Source organism: Aspergillus versicolor, assembly GCF_001890125.1.
Source record: "Aspergillus versicolor CBS 583.65 unplaced genomic scaffold ASPVEscaffold_2, whole genome shotgun sequence".
NCBI lineage: Eukaryota > Fungi > Ascomycota > Eurotiomycetes > Eurotiales > Aspergillaceae > Aspergillus > Aspergillus versicolor.
In genome coordinates this window covers 1,378,675-1,400,444 of record NW_024467525.1, presented here as the reverse complement: position 1 = coordinate 1,400,444, position 21,770 = coordinate 1,378,675, and the positions used below count along the sequence as shown (strand labels likewise).

At 53.1% G+C, this 21,770-nt stretch overlaps 10 protein-coding genes across 10 annotated transcripts; 6 read left to right on the top strand and 4 right to left on the bottom strand.

Moving 5' to 3' along the window:
* Window positions 1-159: 159 nt before the first annotated feature.
* Window positions 160-2,807, bottom strand: gpi10 (putative glycosylphosphatidylinositol-alpha 1,2 mannosyltransferase). The gene is made up of 5 exons (XM_040811562.1): window positions 2,420-2,807; window positions 2,121-2,351; window positions 1,898-2,067; window positions 1,708-1,854; window positions 160-1,663 (listed from the first exon to the last, which is right to left on the bottom strand). The coding sequence occupies exons 1-5, from the start codon at window positions 2,699-2,701 to the stop codon at window positions 322-324; spliced, it is 2,172 nt and encodes a 723-aa protein (XP_040664049.1). The 5' UTR covers window positions 2,702-2,807; the 3' UTR covers window positions 160-321.
* Window positions 2,808-3,021: 214 nt separating this feature from the next.
* On the top strand, window positions 3,022-4,434 carry car2 (ornithine-oxo-acid transaminase; the record flags this gene model as incomplete). Its single annotated transcript, XM_040806099.1, has 2 exons — window positions 3,022-3,495; window positions 3,547-4,434. 2 exons carry the CDS (start codon window positions 3,022-3,024, stop codon window positions 4,432-4,434), a joined length of 1,362 nt encoding a protein of 453 aa, XP_040664048.1.
* A 585-nt stretch (window positions 4,435-5,019) lies between these two features.
* On the bottom strand, window positions 5,020-6,071 carry ASPVEDRAFT_185654 (HD domain-containing protein; the record flags this gene model as incomplete). The annotated part of the gene is made up of 3 exons (XM_040808956.1): window positions 5,020-5,348; window positions 5,395-5,749; window positions 5,809-6,071. 3 exons carry the CDS (start codon window positions 6,069-6,071, stop codon window positions 5,205-5,207), a joined length of 762 nt encoding a protein of 253 aa, XP_040664047.1. The 3' UTR covers window positions 5,020-5,204.
* A 372-nt stretch (window positions 6,072-6,443) lies between these two features.
* Window positions 6,444-6,959, bottom strand: ASPVEDRAFT_25176 (uncharacterized protein; the record flags this gene model as incomplete). Its single annotated transcript, XM_040809748.1, has 1 exon — window positions 6,444-6,959. The coding sequence occupies one exon, from the start codon at window positions 6,957-6,959 to the stop codon at window positions 6,444-6,446; it is 516 nt and encodes a 171-aa protein (XP_040664046.1).
* A 342-nt stretch (window positions 6,960-7,301) lies between these two features.
* Window positions 7,302-9,036, top strand: fgaPT1 (fumigaclavine A dimethylallyltransferase easL). The gene is made up of 2 exons (XM_040808126.1): window positions 7,302-8,723; window positions 8,774-9,036. The coding sequence occupies exons 1-2, from the start codon at window positions 7,591-7,593 to the stop codon at window positions 8,895-8,897; spliced, it is 1,257 nt and encodes a 418-aa protein (XP_040664045.1). The 5' UTR covers window positions 7,302-7,590; the 3' UTR covers window positions 8,898-9,036.
* An 892-nt stretch (window positions 9,037-9,928) lies between these two features.
* ASPVEDRAFT_451376 (cytochrome P450) lies at window positions 9,929-12,214 on the bottom strand. The gene is made up of 7 exons (XM_040813218.1): window positions 11,928-12,214; window positions 11,749-11,878; window positions 11,508-11,699; window positions 11,304-11,455; window positions 11,012-11,256; window positions 10,695-10,966; window positions 9,929-10,639 (listed from the first exon to the last, which is right to left on the bottom strand). The coding sequence occupies exons 1-7, from the start codon at window positions 12,112-12,114 to the stop codon at window positions 10,237-10,239; spliced, it is 1,581 nt and encodes a 526-aa protein (XP_040664044.1). The 5' UTR covers window positions 12,115-12,214; the 3' UTR covers window positions 9,929-10,236.
* Window positions 12,215-12,610: 396 nt separating this feature from the next.
* ASPVEDRAFT_37721 (class I SAM-dependent methyltransferase) lies at window positions 12,611-13,510 on the top strand. Its single transcript, XM_040811561.1, has one exon. It carries the CDS (start codon window positions 12,689-12,691, stop codon window positions 13,424-13,426), a length of 738 nt encoding a protein of 245 aa, XP_040664043.1. The 5' UTR covers window positions 12,611-12,688; the 3' UTR covers window positions 13,427-13,510.
* A 139-nt stretch (window positions 13,511-13,649) lies between these two features.
* Window positions 13,650-14,783, top strand: ASPVEDRAFT_147526 (class I SAM-dependent methyltransferase; the record flags this gene model as incomplete). Its single annotated transcript, XM_040808125.1, has 3 exons — window positions 13,650-13,866; window positions 13,925-14,300; window positions 14,387-14,783. The coding sequence occupies 3 exons, from the start codon at window positions 13,650-13,652 to the stop codon at window positions 14,523-14,525; spliced, it is 732 nt and encodes a 243-aa protein (XP_040664042.1). The 3' UTR covers window positions 14,526-14,783.
* Window positions 14,784-15,104: 321 nt separating this feature from the next.
* Window positions 15,105-17,424, top strand: ASPVEDRAFT_37719 (uncharacterized protein). Its single transcript, XM_040811560.1, has one exon. It carries the CDS (start codon window positions 15,257-15,259, stop codon window positions 17,036-17,038), a length of 1,782 nt encoding a protein of 593 aa, XP_040664041.1. The 5' UTR covers window positions 15,105-15,256; the 3' UTR covers window positions 17,039-17,424.
* Window positions 17,425-18,541: 1,117 nt separating this feature from the next.
* ASPVEDRAFT_147524 (uncharacterized protein) lies at window positions 18,542-20,978 on the top strand (the record flags this gene model as incomplete). Its single annotated transcript, XM_040808124.1, has 2 exons — window positions 18,542-19,773; window positions 19,843-20,978. The coding sequence occupies 2 exons, from the start codon at window positions 18,542-18,544 to the stop codon at window positions 20,936-20,938; spliced, it is 2,328 nt and encodes a 775-aa protein (XP_040664040.1). The 3' UTR covers window positions 20,939-20,978.
* Window positions 20,979-21,770: the final 792 nt, after the last annotated feature.

Genomic DNA, 21,770 nt, shown 5'->3' with positions numbered 1-21,770 from the left:
GTAGGAAGGTCCGATGGAGTCTCCCCAAATTAAGAAGGCCCCATCTATTTCGGAATGGGAAAGAACGATGGAGTCCCCGCCAGTCGCGCTTTCCTTAAATCAAGTGCGCACTGAGAGAACGACTAGGAAGGAGCGATAGGCCAGTTCTAGAAAAATTAACAAGGTGCCGTAATCCCGACTACAGAAAAAAGCGACGGGTATTCAGTCAATTCATTGTACAATTTGGCAATTATCTCGAATATGCAGCACAATATGCAGTAGGTATATACAGAACAACTCGCCGAATCAAACTATAGCAGAGAGCATACAATCCCAAATGATCTATAACCAAAACTCCTTCAGCAGGTCCCGCTTCTTCTTCTTCTCTCGGCGGAACGGGTTCCAATTCGGTCGTGCGGGTACCTCGTAGCCAAAAATAGTCGGCCGTTTCCGCCGATCCCAAGGCCACGTCCAGGAGGATGTCTTGCTTGAGAAGGGCCAAGACCATTGTTTCCACGGCGCCCATGTCTTTGATGATGGGGCGACGTCTGTGCGGAAACTCTGGATGAGGCGATCGAATTGGAGCTCGCGGACTTCGAAGGCGCGCTTTTGCTTCTCGGCCCGCCAGGCTTGTTGCTCGGTGGGGTCGAGACACCAGACTACGACATCCCCGCGACGGCGCCAGTCGTCGTGCCAGGCGGTATTGTGTGTGCGCCAGCACTCGCCGTAGGAAGAGGTTCGGAGGGAGCTTTTGAGTGTTGGTTCGAGTTGAGCAAAGAAGATGAGGTAGTCTGGCCATTCGTGTGGTGGGAAGAGCTGGGTGGGTGGTCGTTGGGAGTTCGGAGGTGTCAAGTAAGACGGTCGTCGCGGGATTTGTCGGAAACCGCCGACCATATTGTCGCGGAGGAATTGGTAGGGGTTTTCATAAAACTGGTCCGCTTCGTCGAGGTAACTCGCCTTTTCATCCTCTGTTAGGTTAACGGGGGGTTCACAGGACAGGGCCCAAGCATGGATTGTCGGCTCTACTAGGTGTGAGCGCCAGGGGGTGCTATGGCAAGGCATTAGAAAGCCTGCAGTAATTCCACCATAGCTTAATGCGCTTCCAGGACCGGGCTCGGAGGCTGCATTTGCAATTCCGTGTGCCTGGTGTTGTTCTCTGAGGTACGATAGAACTGATATAACCCCAGTGGCGTGGAAGAGTGTGGTATACGCCGCAATGACGACGTTCACCAAGAGCAGAAAAACGAGTGTGAGACGTCGTGGAGTATACTCGCGGTCCGTGGTTTGCAACGCGGGGAGAAAGAAATCCACCAACGGCGAGGCGCTAAGAATGTGGAGCGCCGGCAGCAGGGGGTATATAAATCGAACTTCTTTGTGAGTGATGATAGAGAGAATAGCAGGCATTTCCAAGGAGACAGACGCAAGCTGGAACAGAACCGAAGCTTTGTCCTCTGCGATTGATGGCGTTTTCTTCAGGGTCCGATATAAGCCGACGACCGTGAATGGCAGCGCGGTTGTGAGGAGAAGAGGGTATCCCTGCGAGGCGTAGTAACTCCAGTCATTCTTCCCGTAGAATACCGCCAGAGACTGGGCGACATTGAAGTATAGGAATCTTAGTGGTGGAAACGTCCAGAAACCATAGAAGAACCGGTCAGCGACGGAAGACAGGGCGAGAACCGACGACCTATATTGTCAGATATGAAGGTGAAGCGCTGGGAAGACGCTTACCCGCAGACAAAAGCCTCTCGCGCAAGGACCAGCCTCTGCGTCCAGGTGCTTCGGAGCAAGGCACCAACAGCCAAGCTTATCCAGATAATAACATTCGTCGGCCGCAGGATACAAGCAAACGCGGCTAGTAGAAGGCATAGCCGTAACCTGTCGAGTCAGCGACAGTCCGTCGATCACATGAAAGTCATACCTGGAGATGCTAACGGCTTGAGTGTCCTTGTTGGTCGCGGATCCGGAACCTTTGGCCCATTGCCACGGCCACTGGTACAGGGCGACAATTGTGATAGTAGACTCAAGGCAGTTGGACAGAGTCCTGGTAGAGCAAAACCACTGCCACGGACTGACGACCGTCAACGCAAGCTATAGCCGGTCAGCTCCGGTAACCATAAAATCCAAAGTCCGCAAGAAAATACCGTCGCCCAAGACTCATGACTCCCCTTCCCATAAATATACCGAGCTAGCTTCCAAGTGTAGAAATCCCCGACGGCAGCGATAACGGCCTGCGTTATACCTGGGGCGGTGATGAGGAGGTCGGCGCGGGATGCGGGGGAGAGGCTGAGAGTTCGCGCAACGACGTCGACGGCGGAATACACTGCAGCGAAAATAAGCGGATGTAGTGAAGACCTCAGCTGGTGTTCCCATTCCTGTGAATCGACCGGTCAGCACCAGCCGTGAATATGCGACCTGTGAAATGTTTTGGTGGGGCACTGACCCAAGTTATCCAGGGGCCCTGATCCCCGCCAAACGCAACTTTCCACGCGGGCTCCAGCGACTGGAAGAACTCATCGGGCTGGAAGAATGTACGGACGGTCAGGGCGTTGACGAGGCGGAAGGCGATGAGGAGGAGGAAGATGTTCGAGGATGGGGATGTCGAAGAGGACGAGGACGGGGACGGGGACGGGGACGCGTCGTGAGATGGTGGCCTCGGGCGCGGAGGCAGCACGGCGTCAGAAGACGACGGTGAAGTCGCCCGGTTGGATCGACGAGTGGCCATGGCTGGTTACCCCGGATTTGGCGATGCAGAGGAACAGGAAGAGCCGACAACAAGCGAGGAGGGTTGGCAATGGACGGGCAGTGAGTGGCAGCGGAGGCCGCAGTGGAGGCCCACAGCGTCATCGACGGGTCGACCTGCGCTTAACGGCCAGCGGGCGCGTATACCTGCACTTAGCGGTACGAAGTTGCACTCTGTCCCTTATAAGGCGCGCACAATTGATTTCAATTCCTCCTTTCTGTCTTCTCTTCATCTCTCCTCTGCATTTGTTCAGTCTCCTTGATCTCCTAGCTGTTTTATCTGTCTCATCCCCTCTGTTCATCATGGCGTCCAACGGTACCAACGGTGCATCTGCATACCACGCCTCGTCCACCACTCAGGCTATCCAGGCCGAAAAGGACTTTGCTGCGCACAACTACCACCCGCTCCCCGTCGTCTTCGCCCGTGCCCAGGGGACTTCTGTCTGGGACCCCGAGGGCCGCCACTACCTCGACTTCCTCTCCGCATACTCCGCAGTCAACCAGGGCCATTGCCACCCCAAGCTGATCGCTGCGCTCGTCGACCAGGCCTCGCGTCTGACGCTCAGCTCGCGCGCGTTCTATAACGATGTCTTCCCCAAGTTCGCCGAGATGGTCACCCAGTACTTCGGGTTCGACATGGTTCTCCCCATGAACACCGGTGCGGAGGCGGTCGAGACCGGCCTCAAGATCGCCCGCAAGTGGGGTTACAAGGTCAAGGGCATCCCCGAGAACCAGGCGGTGATCCTCAGTGCAGAGAACAACTTCCACGGCCGGACGGTAAGTAAATTTCAATTTTAGCCGCTGGGGTGTTGCGACTGACTTTTCTAGATGGCTGCTATCTCGCTGTCCTCCGACCCCGAGTCGCGCGAGAACTACGGGCCGTACGTCCCCGGCATCGGGTGCACGATTCCCGGCACGGACAAGCCAATTGCGTACAATGACAAGGATGCTCTGCGCGAGGCCTTTGAGAAGGTCGGTCCCACTCTCGCTGCCTTCCTCCTCGAGCCTATTCAGGGTGAAGCCGGAATTATTGTTCCGGACGACGATTACCTGCAGCTGGCCAGAGAGCTGTGCGACAAACACAACGTCCTGTTGATCTGCGACGAGATCCAAACTGGTATCGCGCGGACGGGCAAGCTGCTCTGCCACGAGTGGAGTGGCATTAAGCCCGACATGGTCCTGCTGGGCAAGGCAATCTCCGGTGGCATGTACCCTGTCTCCTGCGTGCTGGGCAGCAAGGATGTTATGCTTACTGTTGAGCCCGGCACCCACGGATCAACCTACGGTGGCAACCCTCTCGCCTGCGCAGTCGCGATCCGCGCCTTGGAAATCGTCAAGGAGGAGAACATGGTCGAGCGGGCTGAGAAGCTTGGTCAGATCTTCCGCAGCGGGCTGGAGGCCATCCAGAGCCCCATAATCGAGACTGTCCGAGGAAAGGGACTGCTGAATGCGATTGTCATTGACGAGTCCAAGACCAACGGTCACTCCGCATGGGACCTCTGCATGCTGATGAAGGAGAAGGGTCTCTTGGCTAAACCCACCCACCAAAACATCATCCGCCTCGCGCCCCCTCTCGTCATCACTGAGGACGAAATCGCCAAGTCGCTCGAAATCATCAAGGCGGCCGTCACTGAACTGCCCAACCTGACAGGTGCATCGGAAGACCAGGTCGTCCCTCCCGCGGAGAAGAAGGTCAAGATTACCGTTGAAAACTAGACGGTGGCTTATCCGTAACGCTCGGTAGTAGACAGAGAAGAGAGACCCCACGCCCGTAAACCCGCAAGGCAGGCCTCTTGCCAGCCGTCGGTAAGGTATCCTCAAGGCATCCCGACCGGGTATCGTGAGAGGCTGCTCAGCTGGGCAACAGCGAATCCTCTCCGATATCTCGACGTTCTCCAGTCTCGAGAGGCGTTGACCATCATATCATTGTACTGCTAGCCAGGAAAAGTTTGTTATAGCTGGTGCGGCATGAATTACGACAAAATAGCGTTCAATGTGAATTTGTTAATTTCGATGTGAATATTGTAGACGAGTCTGATTTATACCTGAACCCTGCCCTGCGCTGCCCCGCGTGGCAGAAAATCCCTCAAATACCGCATAGAAATAACACGCCTGCCAAGGCTGCGGAAATAGCTATTAATTATGCCTTGTATACAGTTAAAACGTCAAGAACCACTTTTGGCCTATTAGTGGAGTCATTAGAGTTTGGAAACCCCGACCACAGCAACGATATTTCAACGTCTCCCGCCGAGTACTGCTGGCATCAACGGCTGGTGTGCACTACTTTTATATCCCCAAGTCAAAATCCTAGTCTTCAGCAAACCGACTCTTCCTTCGCAGCGTCCCCCCCAAAGACGAGATACTTTTACTCTGCTACAGAAGATGCATGATGTATGCCACAGTCGCAATCCGGCAGCGGACCCCGGTGTCAAACTCCTGTTCAGTGCGGCTCATGGGTTACATACAACATGGAGAATGTAGACACATCACTCCAGGAGCTGAGTGCAAGGACGGCATTGCTCGATACTACAGGATTTGCCCCCAGCAGACTCCATTTCCTCATCCCACCAAGCCATAAACATCTCCAACCGGCCCATCCGCTCCTTCGCCAACCGCTTCCCTGTTTTTGTCTTGGACCATTAGCCATTGAAAAGCCAGATGTCGCCGCAGTCTCACCTTTATTGTATGAACTGTTTTGACCAATCGGTCTGTAATATGCTGCCTCGTCGCCTGCAGCCCACACTGGGGCGCCTTTGCGCCGCCAAAGGCAAATGTCCGCCCTATTCCAATTGCGCCGATGGCATCAAGCCTGTCTGCATCTTGCACGATGGCTATCTCCGGATGCCGTGCTAGAGCGCTCTTCAGCCCTTCAGGATGCTTGGTCTCGGACCAATATGAGACATTACGCGCAGTCGTCTGTATTTTCAAACTGGTTTCATCCGGTACTCCATGCCTCAGGAGCATTCGTGCAAGATGGCCCTCAGCCCTCTGGCTGTCCTTGTACTTGCGGTCGTCGACGTCGTGGACAAGCCTGGGTTTGGTCTGTGAGCCCGCGGTTAAGCATATGATGAGGGAGGGAGGAGTGCTCACGCGCTCAAGAAGACGATCATTGGGCTGTAGTGATCTGGTCCAGCCTCTGCGCGTTCCGACGCCAGGATGCGGCGTGATAATGTCAAGACGCGGAGGGCGTGGCTGAAGTCGTGGGATGAGTCGTATCTCGCCATGTGATCGCTGACGGACTCTGCAACCGATGCCAGTAGGCTTTGATCTGCTCGCGGTAGATTGGAGAAGTCATCGGAGAGAGATTCCTGGAGTATGTTCCAGATTGCAAGTCTTGAAGTGGGGATGGTCATTGGGAATGGGCTGGGGGCAGTTTCGTGGTGTTGCAGTGTGGCCGTCAACATAACGCCAGAGAGAACAAATAAGTCAAGAGAGTAATCCGTTCAGATTGCTCTTGTTCAAACGGATGCTGGATCTCGGAGCCTACGCGCCATAATGTAATGGTCGAATGTTTTCACCCTCGGGTTGTATTCTGAAACTGCCACGAAAGCCCCCTTGTTTCTTGGTACAGTATGTGTCACCTTGTGTGTTTCTTTCGATATTTGATGGTATAAACTATAAACTACCTGACCTAGGCAGTGTCTCGACAACGGTCAATACTAGGTATGTTTGAGAGGCCCGTGCTACTTGCAAAGAACCCTAACTGGTCACACAGCACGCCAGCCTTATGACTTGATATATTCATTCCACTCCCTCACGGCCTGCAGCGGAGCATGCCGTCGGTAACCGACATGGGCATGTGTCTCCGGCAATTCCCCAATCCCCACTCCCACACTCGCTGATGTGGGCTGGAATACGCCTTTCAACCCGGCATTCCTCAGCAACGGCTGTGCAACCACCCCTATTCCGTGGCTCAGCTCGCCTTGGTCTTTGGCTGCACATGGCTCCTCCCAGTAGGTGGTAGTCGGGCTATCCTGCCCAAAATAGGCATGCCGCAGCGACAACTTCTCTTCGTCGAGCTTGCCGTACGTACTCGAGACGCTCTGAATAGATATCTCGCCTGGTGACGTGGACAGCCCCTCGCCTTGCCAGCCAGAATGTGTCAGTGCCTGTGCGGCATTGAAGGTGGATGTATTAGAGGGCTTTGATGCTTCCGAGGGTTGGCTCGTCGAACTCGACGTTATTAAGACGTGATTTACTCGAGATGAACGCGTGGATGCTGTACTCGGCAAGTGCATCATGCTAGGGGTCGAGACATGGCAGCTAGTAGAAAGATCAACGAGCCATTACACAGCGGGGCGGTGGTTATGTCTAAAACCAGACCTTGTTGGATAGGTACAGCTGCTGCTGTTGCCCATTTTGCTAAATCTGAAAGCCTGGCACCGCTGGTCTCATGCACTATGAAGATCAATTCCAGTCAATGAGTTCGTGATCCTCAGATATCCCCGCAGCTACCCCATAATACGGTGGCTTCGTTGCAACCTGTTCTGTCATTATCCACTCTAACATCCCCCTCCGTTGCACAAGGTATCTAGCATGTAGGACATCGTTATCCGGTGACCATTGCGTAAGAGTCGAAATAACAACCCCCATGCTTCATTGAATGAGACTACGCCGGGGGGTAACATAGAGAATGAAGACCGCAATAATATTCTTGCCGCACATCGTGTGTGCAACCATTGAGATGAATGAGTGGAATGGCATACGCTGAAAGCAAGGCCTCCGCTGACCCTTGTACGCCGAGTTCAGCATGCTCGGGCAGAATAGGCTGGCGATCGATACTGGAGAATCTTCCTTTATAATGCTCGACCATCAGCTTCATGCTCTGGCGAGCTCATCTATACTTCGTTTATTCGAATTGCAGAAATCAACATGACCAACAAATCCAAGCCAGCCACCCAGCACAAGGACCCCTTTACAGTCCTTGATGCATCCCTGTCGCTGCCATCATCGGATAGTAAACTATGGTGGGATGCCATAGCCCCTGTTATATCCCGACATCTCATCCACACTGGCTACGGAGTCGAATCCCAGTACGAAAACATCCTTCTCATCCAATACGCCCTCATTCCCTTCTTAGGCCCTTTCCCTAACAAAACCGGGTCAAATCTCACCTGGCTTTCATGCATCGCCGGTGACAGTTGCCCGCTAGACATCAGCGTCAACTATCAAGCCTTGAAAAGCACCTTCCGGATCACAATCGAGCCCATAGGGCCGTACGCAGGAACGGGTGCAGACCGGATGAATGAAATCGCCCCAAGACAGCTCCTTCACCGTCTAGGCTACATCCAGCCCGGGCTTGACTTGACCTGGTACGACCGGCTCGAGGAAGCAATGCTTATCAAGAACAACCTCGCACGGGAGAAATGGGATGCGCTTTCCGCGTTCCATTCAAAAACCCAGACCCTGATCGGCTTGGACCTGCACGAGTCATCAGTCACTGTGAAGGCTTACTTCTTCCCTCACTTGAAGGCCGCAGCCACGGGCGAGGACTGGGCGGATATCATGTTCAACGCTATACGCAAGATCGATACTTCGGCCAGCTTCAACCGCGAACTAGCAAGGATCGAGGCGTACATTCGCTCGATCAGGCCGCGGCTGTTAGCTGAAAAGCCTAACGTAGCAATTGACTGCAAGAGCCCAGCTGATTCGCGGGTCAAGGTCTACGCGGCGGTGGATATGTCGTCTCTACAGGACGTGTACGATTTCTGGACCTTGGGGGGTCAGTTGGAGGGCGAGCACATTGAAAGGGGATTCGATATTGTGAAGGAGATGTGGAATTTGCTGTACAGCAAACTTCTCCCCAATAATGTACCCAGGAAGGCCATGACGGTGCACTGCAACTGGGAGTTCTCGCCTAGTAAGCCTGATCCTGTGCCAAAGGCGTACTTCCTCCTCACGGATGATTATGACATACACGTAATCAAGGCTATAACCACTCTGTTCCGTGCCCTGGGGTGGAAGCAACATGTACGCACTCATGAAGCTCTGGCAAAAGAGATGGAGTAAGTATGCCTACCTTTACTTATACACAGAAAGAGCTAACATAGTGTAGCCTCATGCATGACCCTGAAGCAAGCACCCAGGTGTATAGCTGGCTTTCGTTTGCATATTCCAAGTCCGCTGGCCCGTATATCACGGTTTATACTAAACCACGTGTTGGCGATAAGCCTGTCTAGATGCTTATTTGAATACCAGTACCCTCGTGGAGGTGCTGGCCCATACCTGGGCGAACATAAGTAACACGGCGGTAACTGGTAGCCTGCGGGTTCTTTCTGTTCTTTCTCTTCCAAAGCGTGTATATTTAGCATGGGTGTGTTGGCTTAATCTACCTTCAAACACCTTGGCCTTGCTATATGAGGATATAAACTGAGTTGAGAAACATGAATCCAGCGCCTTCTATCCACTCTCGAATGGACGGCAATTTGATAGTATTCTTTGAATCACGTCGCTCTAGTTATTGCTTTGCAAGTCCTGAAAAATGATGGAGACCCTTAATTCAACATACTCCAGCCAAGATAATACCTTCATAACCCTCTCAAGCATGGCGTTTCCCGGAAAATGAATCCGCTGGCTCAGCGTCCCACAGACGGTCCTATTGAAGATTCAATAATGCCCCTTGCTGTGATACAAAGTCGGTGTTGATACTACATTCTCCGCTCAAGGTAAGGGATAATACTAAGACACCGTATGACGCTCCAAAAGGTTTCCTTTAACCCTTTAGGCTATCGACAAAGCGGTTGTAGGGAGGAGGGGGCGGGGGTGGGGGTGGGGGGGTTTGCTGGAAAGGGTTTCGCGGATCTTTTGATATCATGGTTCTGTTCTGAGTTAAACTTTTGCCCTCGTGTAACTGGGCTGACTCTTCTAAGCCTGCGATTATTATCTGGTTGCAATGGGTCAATGTAGCATTGTCAGATAATCGGTGTTCTTCATATGTTGTTGTGTAACACGGAGACGCCCGGAGACAGGATAGGTCACATATTGCTCTCCGCACTCAGGATGTTTGTACAACAATGCCGTTGACGAATAGGGATGAAGATTCTGAGTGAGAACGTTCAGGTTAACGTCATTGGACTCCTCACTCATGCATATCACTAAAACAGCCAAAAAGGATGAAGGATAGGAGCTATCTGAGGACGGAATACCCTCCGCTCTACCGGAGGACACGTGAAGATTGGCGAATGATATACATTGCCCTAACATTCCACACGGTCAGTTTCGGAGTGTTGTCTTCCTCCTGAATAACTATAATGCCTCTCAGGTAACCTTTAGTAAACTGTTTGCGGTGACGTTGGATGACTGATTGTATTTTTATTGGTGATATTATGCACCTCCACACTCCTGCTTAACGTGTTGCTGTCAAGTTGACTTCTGTCCCCTGCCCAGGAAGGTACAGTGTTGTTAAAACCGTTCAGCTTAAAGTATTATGATAGAAACGAGACCAAGATGCTAGAACAATTGAAATCAGCTTTCCAAGCCCTGTATCCTCCAGCCTCATGAATCTGTAGTTTTGGAGTCCTATAGTTGACTGATGATTTTCCTGATTTCATCCGCATGGCTCCTGTCCCACGGGGCATCCACCTCGACTGCACGAATGAGCTTCTCGTACTCCGGAGAACGAGGCGTGATGCTCACTTCAAATGGTTTCGGATGGCTGAGAATAGCAGGTATGAAAGCCTCTTCAAGAGCTACCTCTTCTTGCCCATCGTCCTTTTTCGTGATGTTGAAACAGGCCAGAATACGGGCAATGGTAAGATACACCTTCAAATCCCCCATCACCTGCCCTGGACAGGCACGGCGTCCGAAACCAAAGACAATCGAATATGGATCTGCCTCTGGGGGTTGGCCTTCGGAGGGTAGGAAACGCTCGGGCTTGAATTCCATGGGATTATTGTATACGTCTGGGTCATGCGCATATGCCCTGGGAAAGCCTCTATTTAGAAATGCGTCATATCACTTCGGAGGTTTAAACCAACCAGATATTAGGTATAAACACGGATCCTTTAGGAAGGTAATATCCTTCGTACGTATCATCCTTGATGGACATATGTGGTGATGCTGTGGGAAGGGCAGGGTGCCAGCGTAATGCCTCCTTCACAACGGCGTTGGTGTATGGGAGGCTATCGCGGTCGTCATATCCAGGGAGACGAGATGTTCCAATGACCTGGTCAATCTCGGCCTGGGCCTTTCTTTGTACTTCTGGATGTCGGCTCATTGCAAGTATGAAGCTCAACATGGTTGATACAGTCTGTTTATTAGATCAAAGATCATCGCTTTTGGCGCAACGACGTACTGTATCTGATCCTCCCAGATAGAATTCCAAACCAGACCATCTCAAAACAGTCTCCTCTTCCTCGGTGGGATTTCCCTGGCAAGTCTGCAACCGGTTTGACAAGTAACAGGGGATATAGCTTCCTTGAGCCACTCTGTTTTTCACAAATATATATGGCACGTTTAGAAAGAATGCCGCGTATTTCCGGAACTCCCTGGCGGTGCGAACGAACTTGGCACCTGGAAACCAGGCAGGCACGTACTTCACTGTATATCCATTAGCTGACCTCCCATAATGATTCCAGGGCCTATACAAATCGGGAGATAGTCAACCAGCCAGGTCCCTGGAAGCATCGCCTGGCAAATCTGGTCAACCGCTTTCTCTGCAAGTTCCACCAGAGGGTCGTTCCCCCGCGGCTCTACATTATAGCCGTATGTCATCTTCAAGATGACCGCACAAGACTCCCTGTTGGGATATTAGTATAGCATTGCTCTAGCATAACATGTGGTTGGGTTACCTTTTGAGATGTTTCCGAAAATCAGCCGGGTTTTCAAGAATCCTAAGCAGCAGACGACGGATCTCGATATCCATCATGACCGTAAAACGAGAGAAGGCCCTTTTAGTCCCGATCTCTTGATGCAGCGCCTTGCGCATTTTATTATAGTGAGCCGTGTTGGCCGGCGTGGCCATGGTCTTATCCCACCCTGTCCTACGTCGCGTTAGCATCTTCTCCTTCAAGACGATTTTTGTCGCCATACATTTCCATAAATGGTTGCTCTGGACGAGCAGAGTACGTTGCAGATCTCTTCTTCAGTATTTCGATAGCACATCGAGCATCATTCAATATAATGATCGGCTGGCCAAAAACAGTGATGGAGCTGATGGGGCCTATCATCGTGAGCATACACAATAAAAAATTCTCTTCGATTGGAAATACCGTAGAGCTTCTTGTGCTTTAGCCAGTGGTGCCATTGTGGTATACCCTGCCAGGGCATTTCATCCAGGTTCCCGATAATCGGTTTGGGCCGGGGACCTGGTGGAAGAGGCAGTCGGGATGACTTTCGGTTCAGCCATATATGAATCAGATATAACCCGGCGACGACAAGAAGCAGTTGAGGTAGCATGTCTTATATATTTGCTCTCTGGCATCAGTTTCGAAAAACAAAGGAAGATAGTAAAGACGACGGTGGTACACTTGAGTAGACTCAACAATACGGTGAGCCCGATATCATATTCTTGGGTAAACCGGTTCAGACATCTTTAACTTGGTAGATTTTTGGTAGCAACCAAGTGATTGCCAGGTGTCGGTGGTTAGGGCTAGTCGGGACAGAAAGAATGCGCCAATGCAACATCATCTTAACATTACAGTATGACAGGTTCCACAACAGAATTGACAGGATTGGCATGATTGACACGAATGACATGATGCAGCTCCATGTGCGACATGAGCCCAAACACGGGCGCTTACACATTGCTTCTTTCGCCTTCCTTATACGGCGTGGCTTGCCTCTGTACCACCTCCCGCAAACGTTGCTCCCTTACGCAGTGACGAGTCCATTGCAAGCATGATGCCGCTGAATCTTTCCGCGTTATTATTCGTACAACTATCCATGGCATCGGCCCACTGAGAGAGAATAAAAATTTCGGTTTCTCCCACAGCTTGATACGGAATCATCTGTTTGATTTGCCAACCTAACCATGCCTCCGTCCGCTTTATATGACGATCCCACACTCTACAAGGCCTACGAAGGCCTTTCATTAGGTGACCAAGTCCATGTGCTCCACCCAGAATGGACTGTTATGAAAGACATGGTCGGTAACGTTCAAGGCCTCAACGTATTGGACTTGGGATGTGGTTTCGGGTCGTTCTGTAGATGGGCCAGCGAGCAGGGTGCTGCGCGTGTGCAGGGAGTTGACAACTCAGAGAAGATGTTGAACAAGGCACAGGAGATCAATGGCGGGCCTGGCATTACCTATGAGCGCGCAGACCTAGGCCACATCGTTCTCCCGCAAGAAAGCTTCGACGTCGCATTCAGCTCCCTGACCTTCCACTACATCGAGCATCTAGGAGCCCTTGTCAAGCAGATTCATGGCAGCCTAAGACCCGGCGGCCGCCTCGTATTCTCAGTTCAGCATCCGATTTGGACGGCACCAGACGGCGCAACGTGGCAAGAAACCAGCGATGGCGAGACGTTCTGGCCTCTCCGGACATACGCTGAGGAAGGACCTCGGATCAGCAAGTGGATTGCGAATGGGGTGCAAATCCACCACAGGACAATCAACACGTTTTTCTCCATCCTCCGCAACACCGAGTTTCAGATAGTGGACGCTGCGGAATGGATGATGGAACCTGGCTCACTCCCATCCGGCCATCAGGACTACGGCAAAGAAGCGCATCGACCTTTCTGGTTCATCATCAGCGCGAAGAAGAAGTGATTAATGACACGACAGGGTTAGGAACTGCTCTATGCTCTTGGAAATATCTGGGTGTTACACTATCCAATTTCAATCAGACAGGCTGTTGAAAAGCTCATTTCGAACAGTGCGGTTGGACCTCTTCATAGTAGACAATAGAAGCTCAGCCTTACATCCCGTAGATTCCAATAACCTCCGGGCTTTGAAGCCGAAGGCTGGCTTGACTTTTCGTGAAGACCACCGAATGACACTCGAGCATCCCGTGTCAGTGGAAGCGCAGTACTTTGTCATCTCTGAGAAGTCAGTTACCCATTCTCTGCTGGGGCCTTATCCGATCCCAGACTCGTACCCCGGGCCGCATACCCTGCGTGGCGAGAGCTGGTTTCTCCGCAACGGACTTGATACAGTCTTGGAGCTGATTCAGCACAACACAAATATGCTTGCCATCGGCGGCCAAAACTGTTAGTTACAACTGTTCCTCCACTACCAGCGTGGCGATAGTACTAACGTGATCGGCAGCGTTACCTGTGGAGATTGCGAAGAGAGCAGCGGAGGCATACTCCATCAACCCGGACCCTGACCAACACTCTAAGCAGGAGGGTAAATCAGAAGAGACCCTTTGTTCCAAGAAACGTCACGGATCTGCCGAAGATCTTCCTTATGGTGATAGAAGATTTGATTCTGCCGTGGCCCCGTGGGCGCTGGACCAGACCGAAGATCTATATAAGTCTCTGCGAGAGATCACAAGGGTAGTGAATCTCTTAGCACCGAACGCTCGCATCGTGCTCACACAGGGTACGCCTGATAATGAAATCGTCAATCTGGTAAACGAAGTCTGTGCTCCATTGAGCGCTCGCAGCCCGAGCATCAACCACCAGGGCTACTTACTCGCGCAGTTCGTTTGGAACGACCGTACCATTAAGCCAAAAAGGTGTCAAGCCAGACCCTAGTTAGATCACTCGGTTGGTACGTTATCTCAAGGTGGGTTACCGGTTACCGGCTGAGCCACCAGGAATGGGACACCCTCTTCCACCAGTCCGTGAACGAGCGCGCTTCACGCATCGGAACAGGTGGCGCGTACCACCCCGAGTTTCGCAAAGCGGGGGAGAGGGGGGGCTGACTTGTCCCCCTGGCATGGAATGCGCGACGAGGTCATCTCGGTGAACGGGAGCGCGGACTACCGGCACGACTACTGATTACTGATACTTCCGGCTGTTCCTGGTCTGGGAGCCGGGCATAACACTGTCGATGGCGTGACGACGAGGAATATCCTGGATGGTTTGGTTGGGTGGGTGGAGGATTGAGAGGGATGCCTGGGTGTATCCAAAGGGCCAGGTGCACTCCGTACGTCGTGCACAGCTCCTTTCACTGGGTTGACTAGACACAACCAAGGCTGGGGACCACCGTTCATCCCAGGCTTCTGAAATCCTACTCCCTAGAGTGGATTTCCCGCTAGATGGTTCATTTCCTCCTAGTAAGTAGTTCCCCGGTTGACAGCAGCAGTCAAGGAGTGCTCGTGCAGTAGACGACATCGTCCAAGCTCCCCCAGGATGTGGGTTTACCCCGGTCTTCCCCGGACTGTCGGGCGTGCGGAGGTTGATATATGAGGGTTAGTGTGTTTAGCAGCTCACGGGGGACTAACGACTGGTGCGCATCTCCGGGCGCCACCTTTGAATCCGAGCTTGATCCTCATGGCAGTTGGCCGTCCTATTCGGGGTGGAAATGGGAGGGAAGAGTATAAGACCAGACTCACTCGCTCGCTGCTGTAGCTCCTGTTCCAATGACAACACATACGGTTTCATTCTCTCTACTCCTTCTTTTGACCATCGTATTGACAAAGGCATCATCGCCATGGCAGGCAACGACCATGATACTCTAGAACCAGGCCCAACTGCCAACGCCAAACCCCACGCCGACGAGATTGAATTCACCGACCCACCACCCCAGTCCACCGCCAACGACGACGAGGACCCCGCAGACTTCGTCGTCGACCTACTGCTGATTGCCAACGTCCTTGCGCTGTCTCTCGCCGTCACCGCCGGCGCCTGGTCGCAGCAGGTGCCCGCCGCGTCCATCGCGTTCATCGTCCAGCGATTCCCCGAAGGCGCCGGGAGTAGCGCGTGGATCGCCGCCGCGTCGTCCGTCGTGGCGGCCGTCGTCTCCTCGTTCATCGGCGACATGTCGGACATCTTCGGGCGGCGCATGTTCCTCCTCGTTGGCTGCGCCTGCGGCTTTGCTGGCATGCTGGTCGCCGGCACCGCGGACAGGACGACCACCATCATCGGGGGCCAGGTGCTGAATGGACTTGCGACGGCAACCAACCTGCTCGCCTCCCCGCTGGTGCAGGAGATTGTGCCGAAAAGGCACCGCGCGAATGCGATGGCGTGCGCGACCTTGATGAGCTCGGTTGCGTTCATCGGCGGGCCCTTCATACAGGGGGCATGCATGCAACAGCGGGTCGGGGGTGAGTTGGATGGCTGGCGCGTGGGCTTCTACATCGGCGCGGGAATCTGGGCGCTCACGGGGGTGTCCCTCCTGGCCTTTTACCGTCCCATGCCGCGTCCCAACCCCGGCGGGCTCTCGGTTGCGCGCCGCATTCGGGAGCTGGACTGGCCCGGCATCTTGCTCGTCTCCGCGGGCGTGACACTCTTCCTTGTCGGGCTGCAGTACGGCGACAACCCGCACCCCTGGACCTCGCCCATCGTCCTCGGCCCCCTCGTCTCCGGCGGCGTCCTCTGCAGCCTCTTCTGCCTCTGGGAATGGAAGGGCACAGCCACGGGCATCATCCCGCACGCGCTCTTCCACGACAAGAACTACGCCATCGCCATCTGCGTGCGCGCCCTCGGCGGAATGGGCCTCATCGGCGGGCAGGCGTATCTCCCGCAAGTCGCCGTGAACGTCTTCGGCACAGGCGGGCTCGAGACATCGGTCTGGCAACTCCCACTTTCTATCAGTTCCGTCGCCGGCGCGTTCCTCGGCGCGGTACTAATCAAGTTATTCCGCGAGGCGCGCTGGATCATCCCCGGGCTGCTCCTCTCCATAGTCCTGGGCGCGGGCCTGATGCTCCTCATCGAGCCGGGCGTCAGCTTCGCAGCCTGGTTCTTCGGTTCGATACTCATGGGCTTACCCATAGGCGCCGAAGCCATCCTCCTCAGCGTGCTGTCGGGGTTTTTCGTTCCGAACGAGCTCATCGCCACGGGCGTCTGCGTCACCAACACCGCGACGCTCGTCGGCGGCGCAGTCGCCGTCATCATCTACGGGACCGTCTTCAACAGCAAGATCAAGACTCTCCTCCCTAACCGCGTGTCCACGGATGTGCTAGAAGCCGGCCTACCGCAGTCCAGCCTCGTCAGCTTCCTGCAGGTCTACCTCGCTGGGCCCCAGGCCGCCGCCGGTCTCGCCGACATCCCCGGCGTGACACCGCGCGTCCTGGATGCTGCGCAGGGCGCTGCGCGCGGCGCCTACGCGGATAGCTACCACTATATCTGGTACGTGCTGATTGCGTTGAGCGGGGCGTGTACGCTGCTAGCGCTGCGGTTCGGGTCCACCAGGCACCACTTGACGGATGAGGTGACGGCGCCGATTCGGAGGCGGGATGGTCCACGTCGTGAGGGTGTGGAGGAGAAGGCGTAGACGGTGTAGGAGCGGTGGCGGGCGGTTCTGTACTGGTTGTTAGTGGCTGGTTGCTGGTTGCTGTGGGACAGACGCTATACCGGGTCGGGTCGGGGCAGGGGACTGTGGACGGGACCGTTAGTGGTGCCTACAGGTGCCGGGTATTGTCTTGTGCTAGGCCGAACTTCCTCTTCATCTATCGATATCTGTGGACTCTGGGAGCCTGGGGGGGCACCGGAAGCACTCGTCTGTGGAGTCAAGTGACTCGAACTCGGCACAGTAACATTAGCTTAGGTCATTAGCTGTTTAGAAACCAAGTGGTTCTGCCTCAGTCCCCTTTGGAGGTGCCCGAGTCTCCCGCTGTGACACCAGTAGTCACACAGAGGCTCTATACTAATACATTCCTGGCAGTGATGAAAAATGAGAATATCTAAAGGTGTACAAGCATAGCTATGCATGTGCCACATATCAATGCAAAGTTCTGTGACACGGTCATAAAAAGCTGATCAGTTCTCCGCGCCTTAATCAATTACAATTGCAACTATCCCTTACAGAACAGTGACCTTGCTCCTCTGCAAGCCATAAGGTGGCGCTCATGCTCAGTCACATTGCAAACAAGTTGCAGTCTCATAGACTTAGACTTAGAGACTAATTATGAGATGATGGTTTCACAGGACTTTGCATTGATATGTGGTACACTGTATGTGTATAGCTATGCTTGTACACCTTTAGATATTCTCATTTTTCATCACCATCAGGAATATATTAGTATAGAGTCTCTATGTGATTACTGGTTCTAATTACTATAATGAGACTAATCGAGCTGTTGCCTCTGGTCTTACTATTATTTTTATAGTGGCTTCTAGGGTTGATAAAAGACACATGCAAGGGGGTTGCATTTAGGGAATTCCATAAAGATTACTAACAAAGTAAGTCCAGGGTAATAATAAGATATAAATATAGACTACTTTCCTAGATTAAAGGTAGTTTAATCTACTCTCTATATAATAATTTATTAGTATCTCACTTTTAAACCTAGAATAAACGGGCAAGGATGAGAATTAGCTCTTTTAATCTGCTCTTATTGCACAAAACAGCATGATGCCTTTGTGGTTCTCACGTTCCCGGCGTCTGTCCTGCCGTTGCTTTGCCACCCGCGTTCTGGCCCTTGAATAGCTTGTACCAAGAAAAGCTAAATATATAATATAACAAACACAGCTTGACATACTTGGGGGGGTGGGTGTACTTCTATATCTAATAATCATGTCTGGTATGTGATCCTTTCGTTGCCTAAAGCTAGTGATATAATATGCCAAGCTGCAAAATATAGATGCATGGTTCATTATTCTTACTTTGTTAGGGAAGAGTATTAACTTTACCAAGCCCTAGAGCTTAGGTTGCGCTACCCCAAACGACGATGCGGAGTTGACGAGATCCGGGACACAAATTGCGTGCTCCACCAGATCAACAATGGACGTAGGCAATAAGAAGACTTCTCTTCTTGTAATATCTTATCCGATCACGATGCCTACGCATGATAGCCAAGATCAGAATGACTTCCGGCTAACAGTCCCTCCATGTCGCCAATGTCGGGCGCGCAAGGTGCGTTGTGACCGGCGCCGGCCAGCCTGTGCTAGATGCGTCAAGCTTGCGCTGTGTTGCTCTTTCAGCCGCGCCGAAGGTCCAAGAAGCTGGTCGCAGGAGCACGCGCTGGAAGGGTCTGGGTCTGCGGAGGGGGAGTTGACCCAGGCTGGCACCAGGCGGAAACGAACGCGATCCGCTTGCAGGCCATGCCGCCTGGTCAAGGCCAAGTGCACTGGTGGGATACCGTGCAATCGCTGCCAAACTCGGGCCATGGTCTGCGAAAGAGGGGGCGTCCAGAATGCAAGCTATACTGGGCCCTCTGCAGACCGAGCAGGAGCAGGCGGGCACCACGGCATGCAAGCTAGCAATCCCGAGCACCACAGTGGTACTGCACTCGGTAGCAGACAGAGGCCTGGCACCTCATCAAGTGCAGATAGCCGTGAACAACGAAGTTTCCTTTCTGGTGGTCTTGGATCGAGGTCGGCGGTCGGCATGGAGAGGGCCTATCTCGAGCTGTACTTTGAACGCACGAATCCAGCAAAGTGTGTCTTTCTTGATCGATCACTCGTCATGACGGACTGGGCCGATGGTAGAATTGACATAGCTCTCCTTAAAGCTCTCTGCGCCTGTGGCTATCGCCTCAACCCGGGCCCCGATGACTACCAGGTTTCAACCGGACTCACACCCGGAGACCACCGTGACGACAGCGTGGCCCTTCAGTGGATTCGCGAGGCACAGGAATCCGTCCTGCAACGCATCGGGACGCCGTCGCTACAGATACTGCAAGCGCTGGTCCTCATAATAAGATTCAACATCGATGCGGCCGACTCCATTGTAGCCTGGAACCTGATGCCGCTAGCTGCGCGACTCATGTTTACAATGCGGCTCAATTACGAGTCTCCCGAATCCCATCCGGTAATACAGGAGATACGGAGGCGCCTTGTATGGGCCATCTACCTCATCGACTGCATTCTCTGTGGTGGCGTTCAGGATCTTGTTGTATGCCCGGTCGAGCGTCTTGAAATTAGACTACCCTGCGAAGACCACACATTTGAGAAGGGTGCACCGTCTCGAGCTCAATTCTTAGGCGAGCCACTATCAGAAAGGGCAGAAGACATGTCTCCTGCAGCATACTTGGTCATGCTTTACAGCGTCCGTGATCGCATCTTACGGTGAGTAGCTGACTATTGCAGTTTGCGGACCACTTTTTTTCATTTATGATAACGATGCGTATGTGCTAGGCTCACGAAGCAAATCCGGAGGAATGGCAGCAACCCCATAGAACACCTCGACGAGATTGATGCATTGCAGCAGGAGCTTGATCGTCTCCACGGCTCTTTCCCGCCATATCTACAGTACCGCCCGGAGACCGTGCGATGCAAGGCATTTTCCAAAGATGCCCCAGAATGGGTCGTTCTCCAGTCGGTGTGGCTCCAGGGCTATATTGATCTGCATAAATTCCTCGTCCCGGGGCTCCAGGAGTCGTTGAGTATTAAGATCCTACAGAACGTACCGCCTGACCATGTGAAACGGGCCCACCAGATTTGTCTAGAAAGGGCGTCGCAGCTATGCGGCATATGGTCTGAGATGCATGTTTCGGTGCCAAATCGTGTACTCGACGAACCTATTGTGATTATCAGCATCTTCCAGGTCACCCGCATTTCGCGGCAACTGCTCTATCAACTGCCGCGCGAGGGCCCGGACGGAGTTCATTCTATGCAATGTAAGCTGCGAAAGGCAGTGGCCATGGTTTCTGCCCGCCAACCGTGGAGGACGCTTCAACCTCGCCTCGTTCTGTGCTTATCTGAAGCGCGAAATATAGTGGAAAGCTTGACCGTTGAGCAGTATGACTTGCAGCTCGCCTCACCGTCAACAATCGATACTGAACATGCCAACTCAACGGAATGGGAAGCCCAGGAGCAGCAGCCCAGCAACCCGCATCTCCCTTCCAAGGCGACATTCATACCCGACTTTCCATCTAACATCCCAGTAAACGGTCGAGGTTCTGGTCTGTCCAGCGAATCGTCACCCATCGCCGGGCTGGACCGACCTAACGGGAATGTAGCCGCCAACGCAAATACTGCTCGGTTGTCGCCTATCCAGGAGATTCCAATGGCCGTTGATCACAATGACCCGACAGCAGCTTGGCAGCTCTCAAACTCCGATGACAGCGCATTTTGGTCCAGGCAACTCGTCTTCTCCAATACAGAGTCGGCCGAGTGGCTTCTCCACGACCGTTCACCATCCGGGGCCGGACTTGCGCAAGAGTGGCAACAACTAGACTGCTATGATGAACTGACCGGGCTGCAACGGGACCTGGGTCTTGACTCTATATGAACGAACGAAGAAAGGCGGGGTAACGGAAATGCACTGCGCTGGATGTATTAGATCTTAAATGCCATAGATATGTTCTGCACGGAGTCCGGTGTACACTTTGAAACCCGTCGATAATCGATTATAACTGATTGAGCATGTCTGAAGGAGAACACTGACATTTGGACCTGATCTCTTGAGGCGGAAGATGGCCAAATTAGGGCATTTTCAACATCATCCAATACCTTTTCTCGACTCAGAGAACCCTGTAGTGTATCGTGCTAGCGGCGAACAGGCATGACGTTACAGAAATTACGCTCTACCTGTTCCAGAAAGGCGAGTCAAACGAAGGAGTTTCTGCAAGCCTGCTTGCAGCTCATGGCATATGAACTGGGGTATAATAATCTGGGTCTCGCCGGAACGACATCCGCCCGGAACTCGCGTCGCCGGATACTGGATTCTGGGCTTGGTCGGCTTAGATCCATAAGTCCTCATCACTACCTGTCCTGTCTTCGACTGACAGTGTTTGGATGGGAAGACTGTCCCTTGCTTCAGAAAAACACACCATGAGCAAGCCCACGACAAAGCCCAGGTCCCCTCGACCGAACTTCCTCATCATCGTGGCGGATGATCTGGGATACAGCGATATTGGCCCGTTTGGGTCGGAGATTGCTACCCCGAATCTCGATAGGTTGGCGCGCGAGGGCGTGCGCTTGACGAACTTCCACACAGCGTCGGCATGCTCGCCGACACGATCAATGCTCTTGTCGGGCACGGACAGCCACATCGCTGGTCTGGGCCAGATGGAGGAACAGATTCGACAGCGCCCGGAGATTTACAAGGATAAACCGGGATA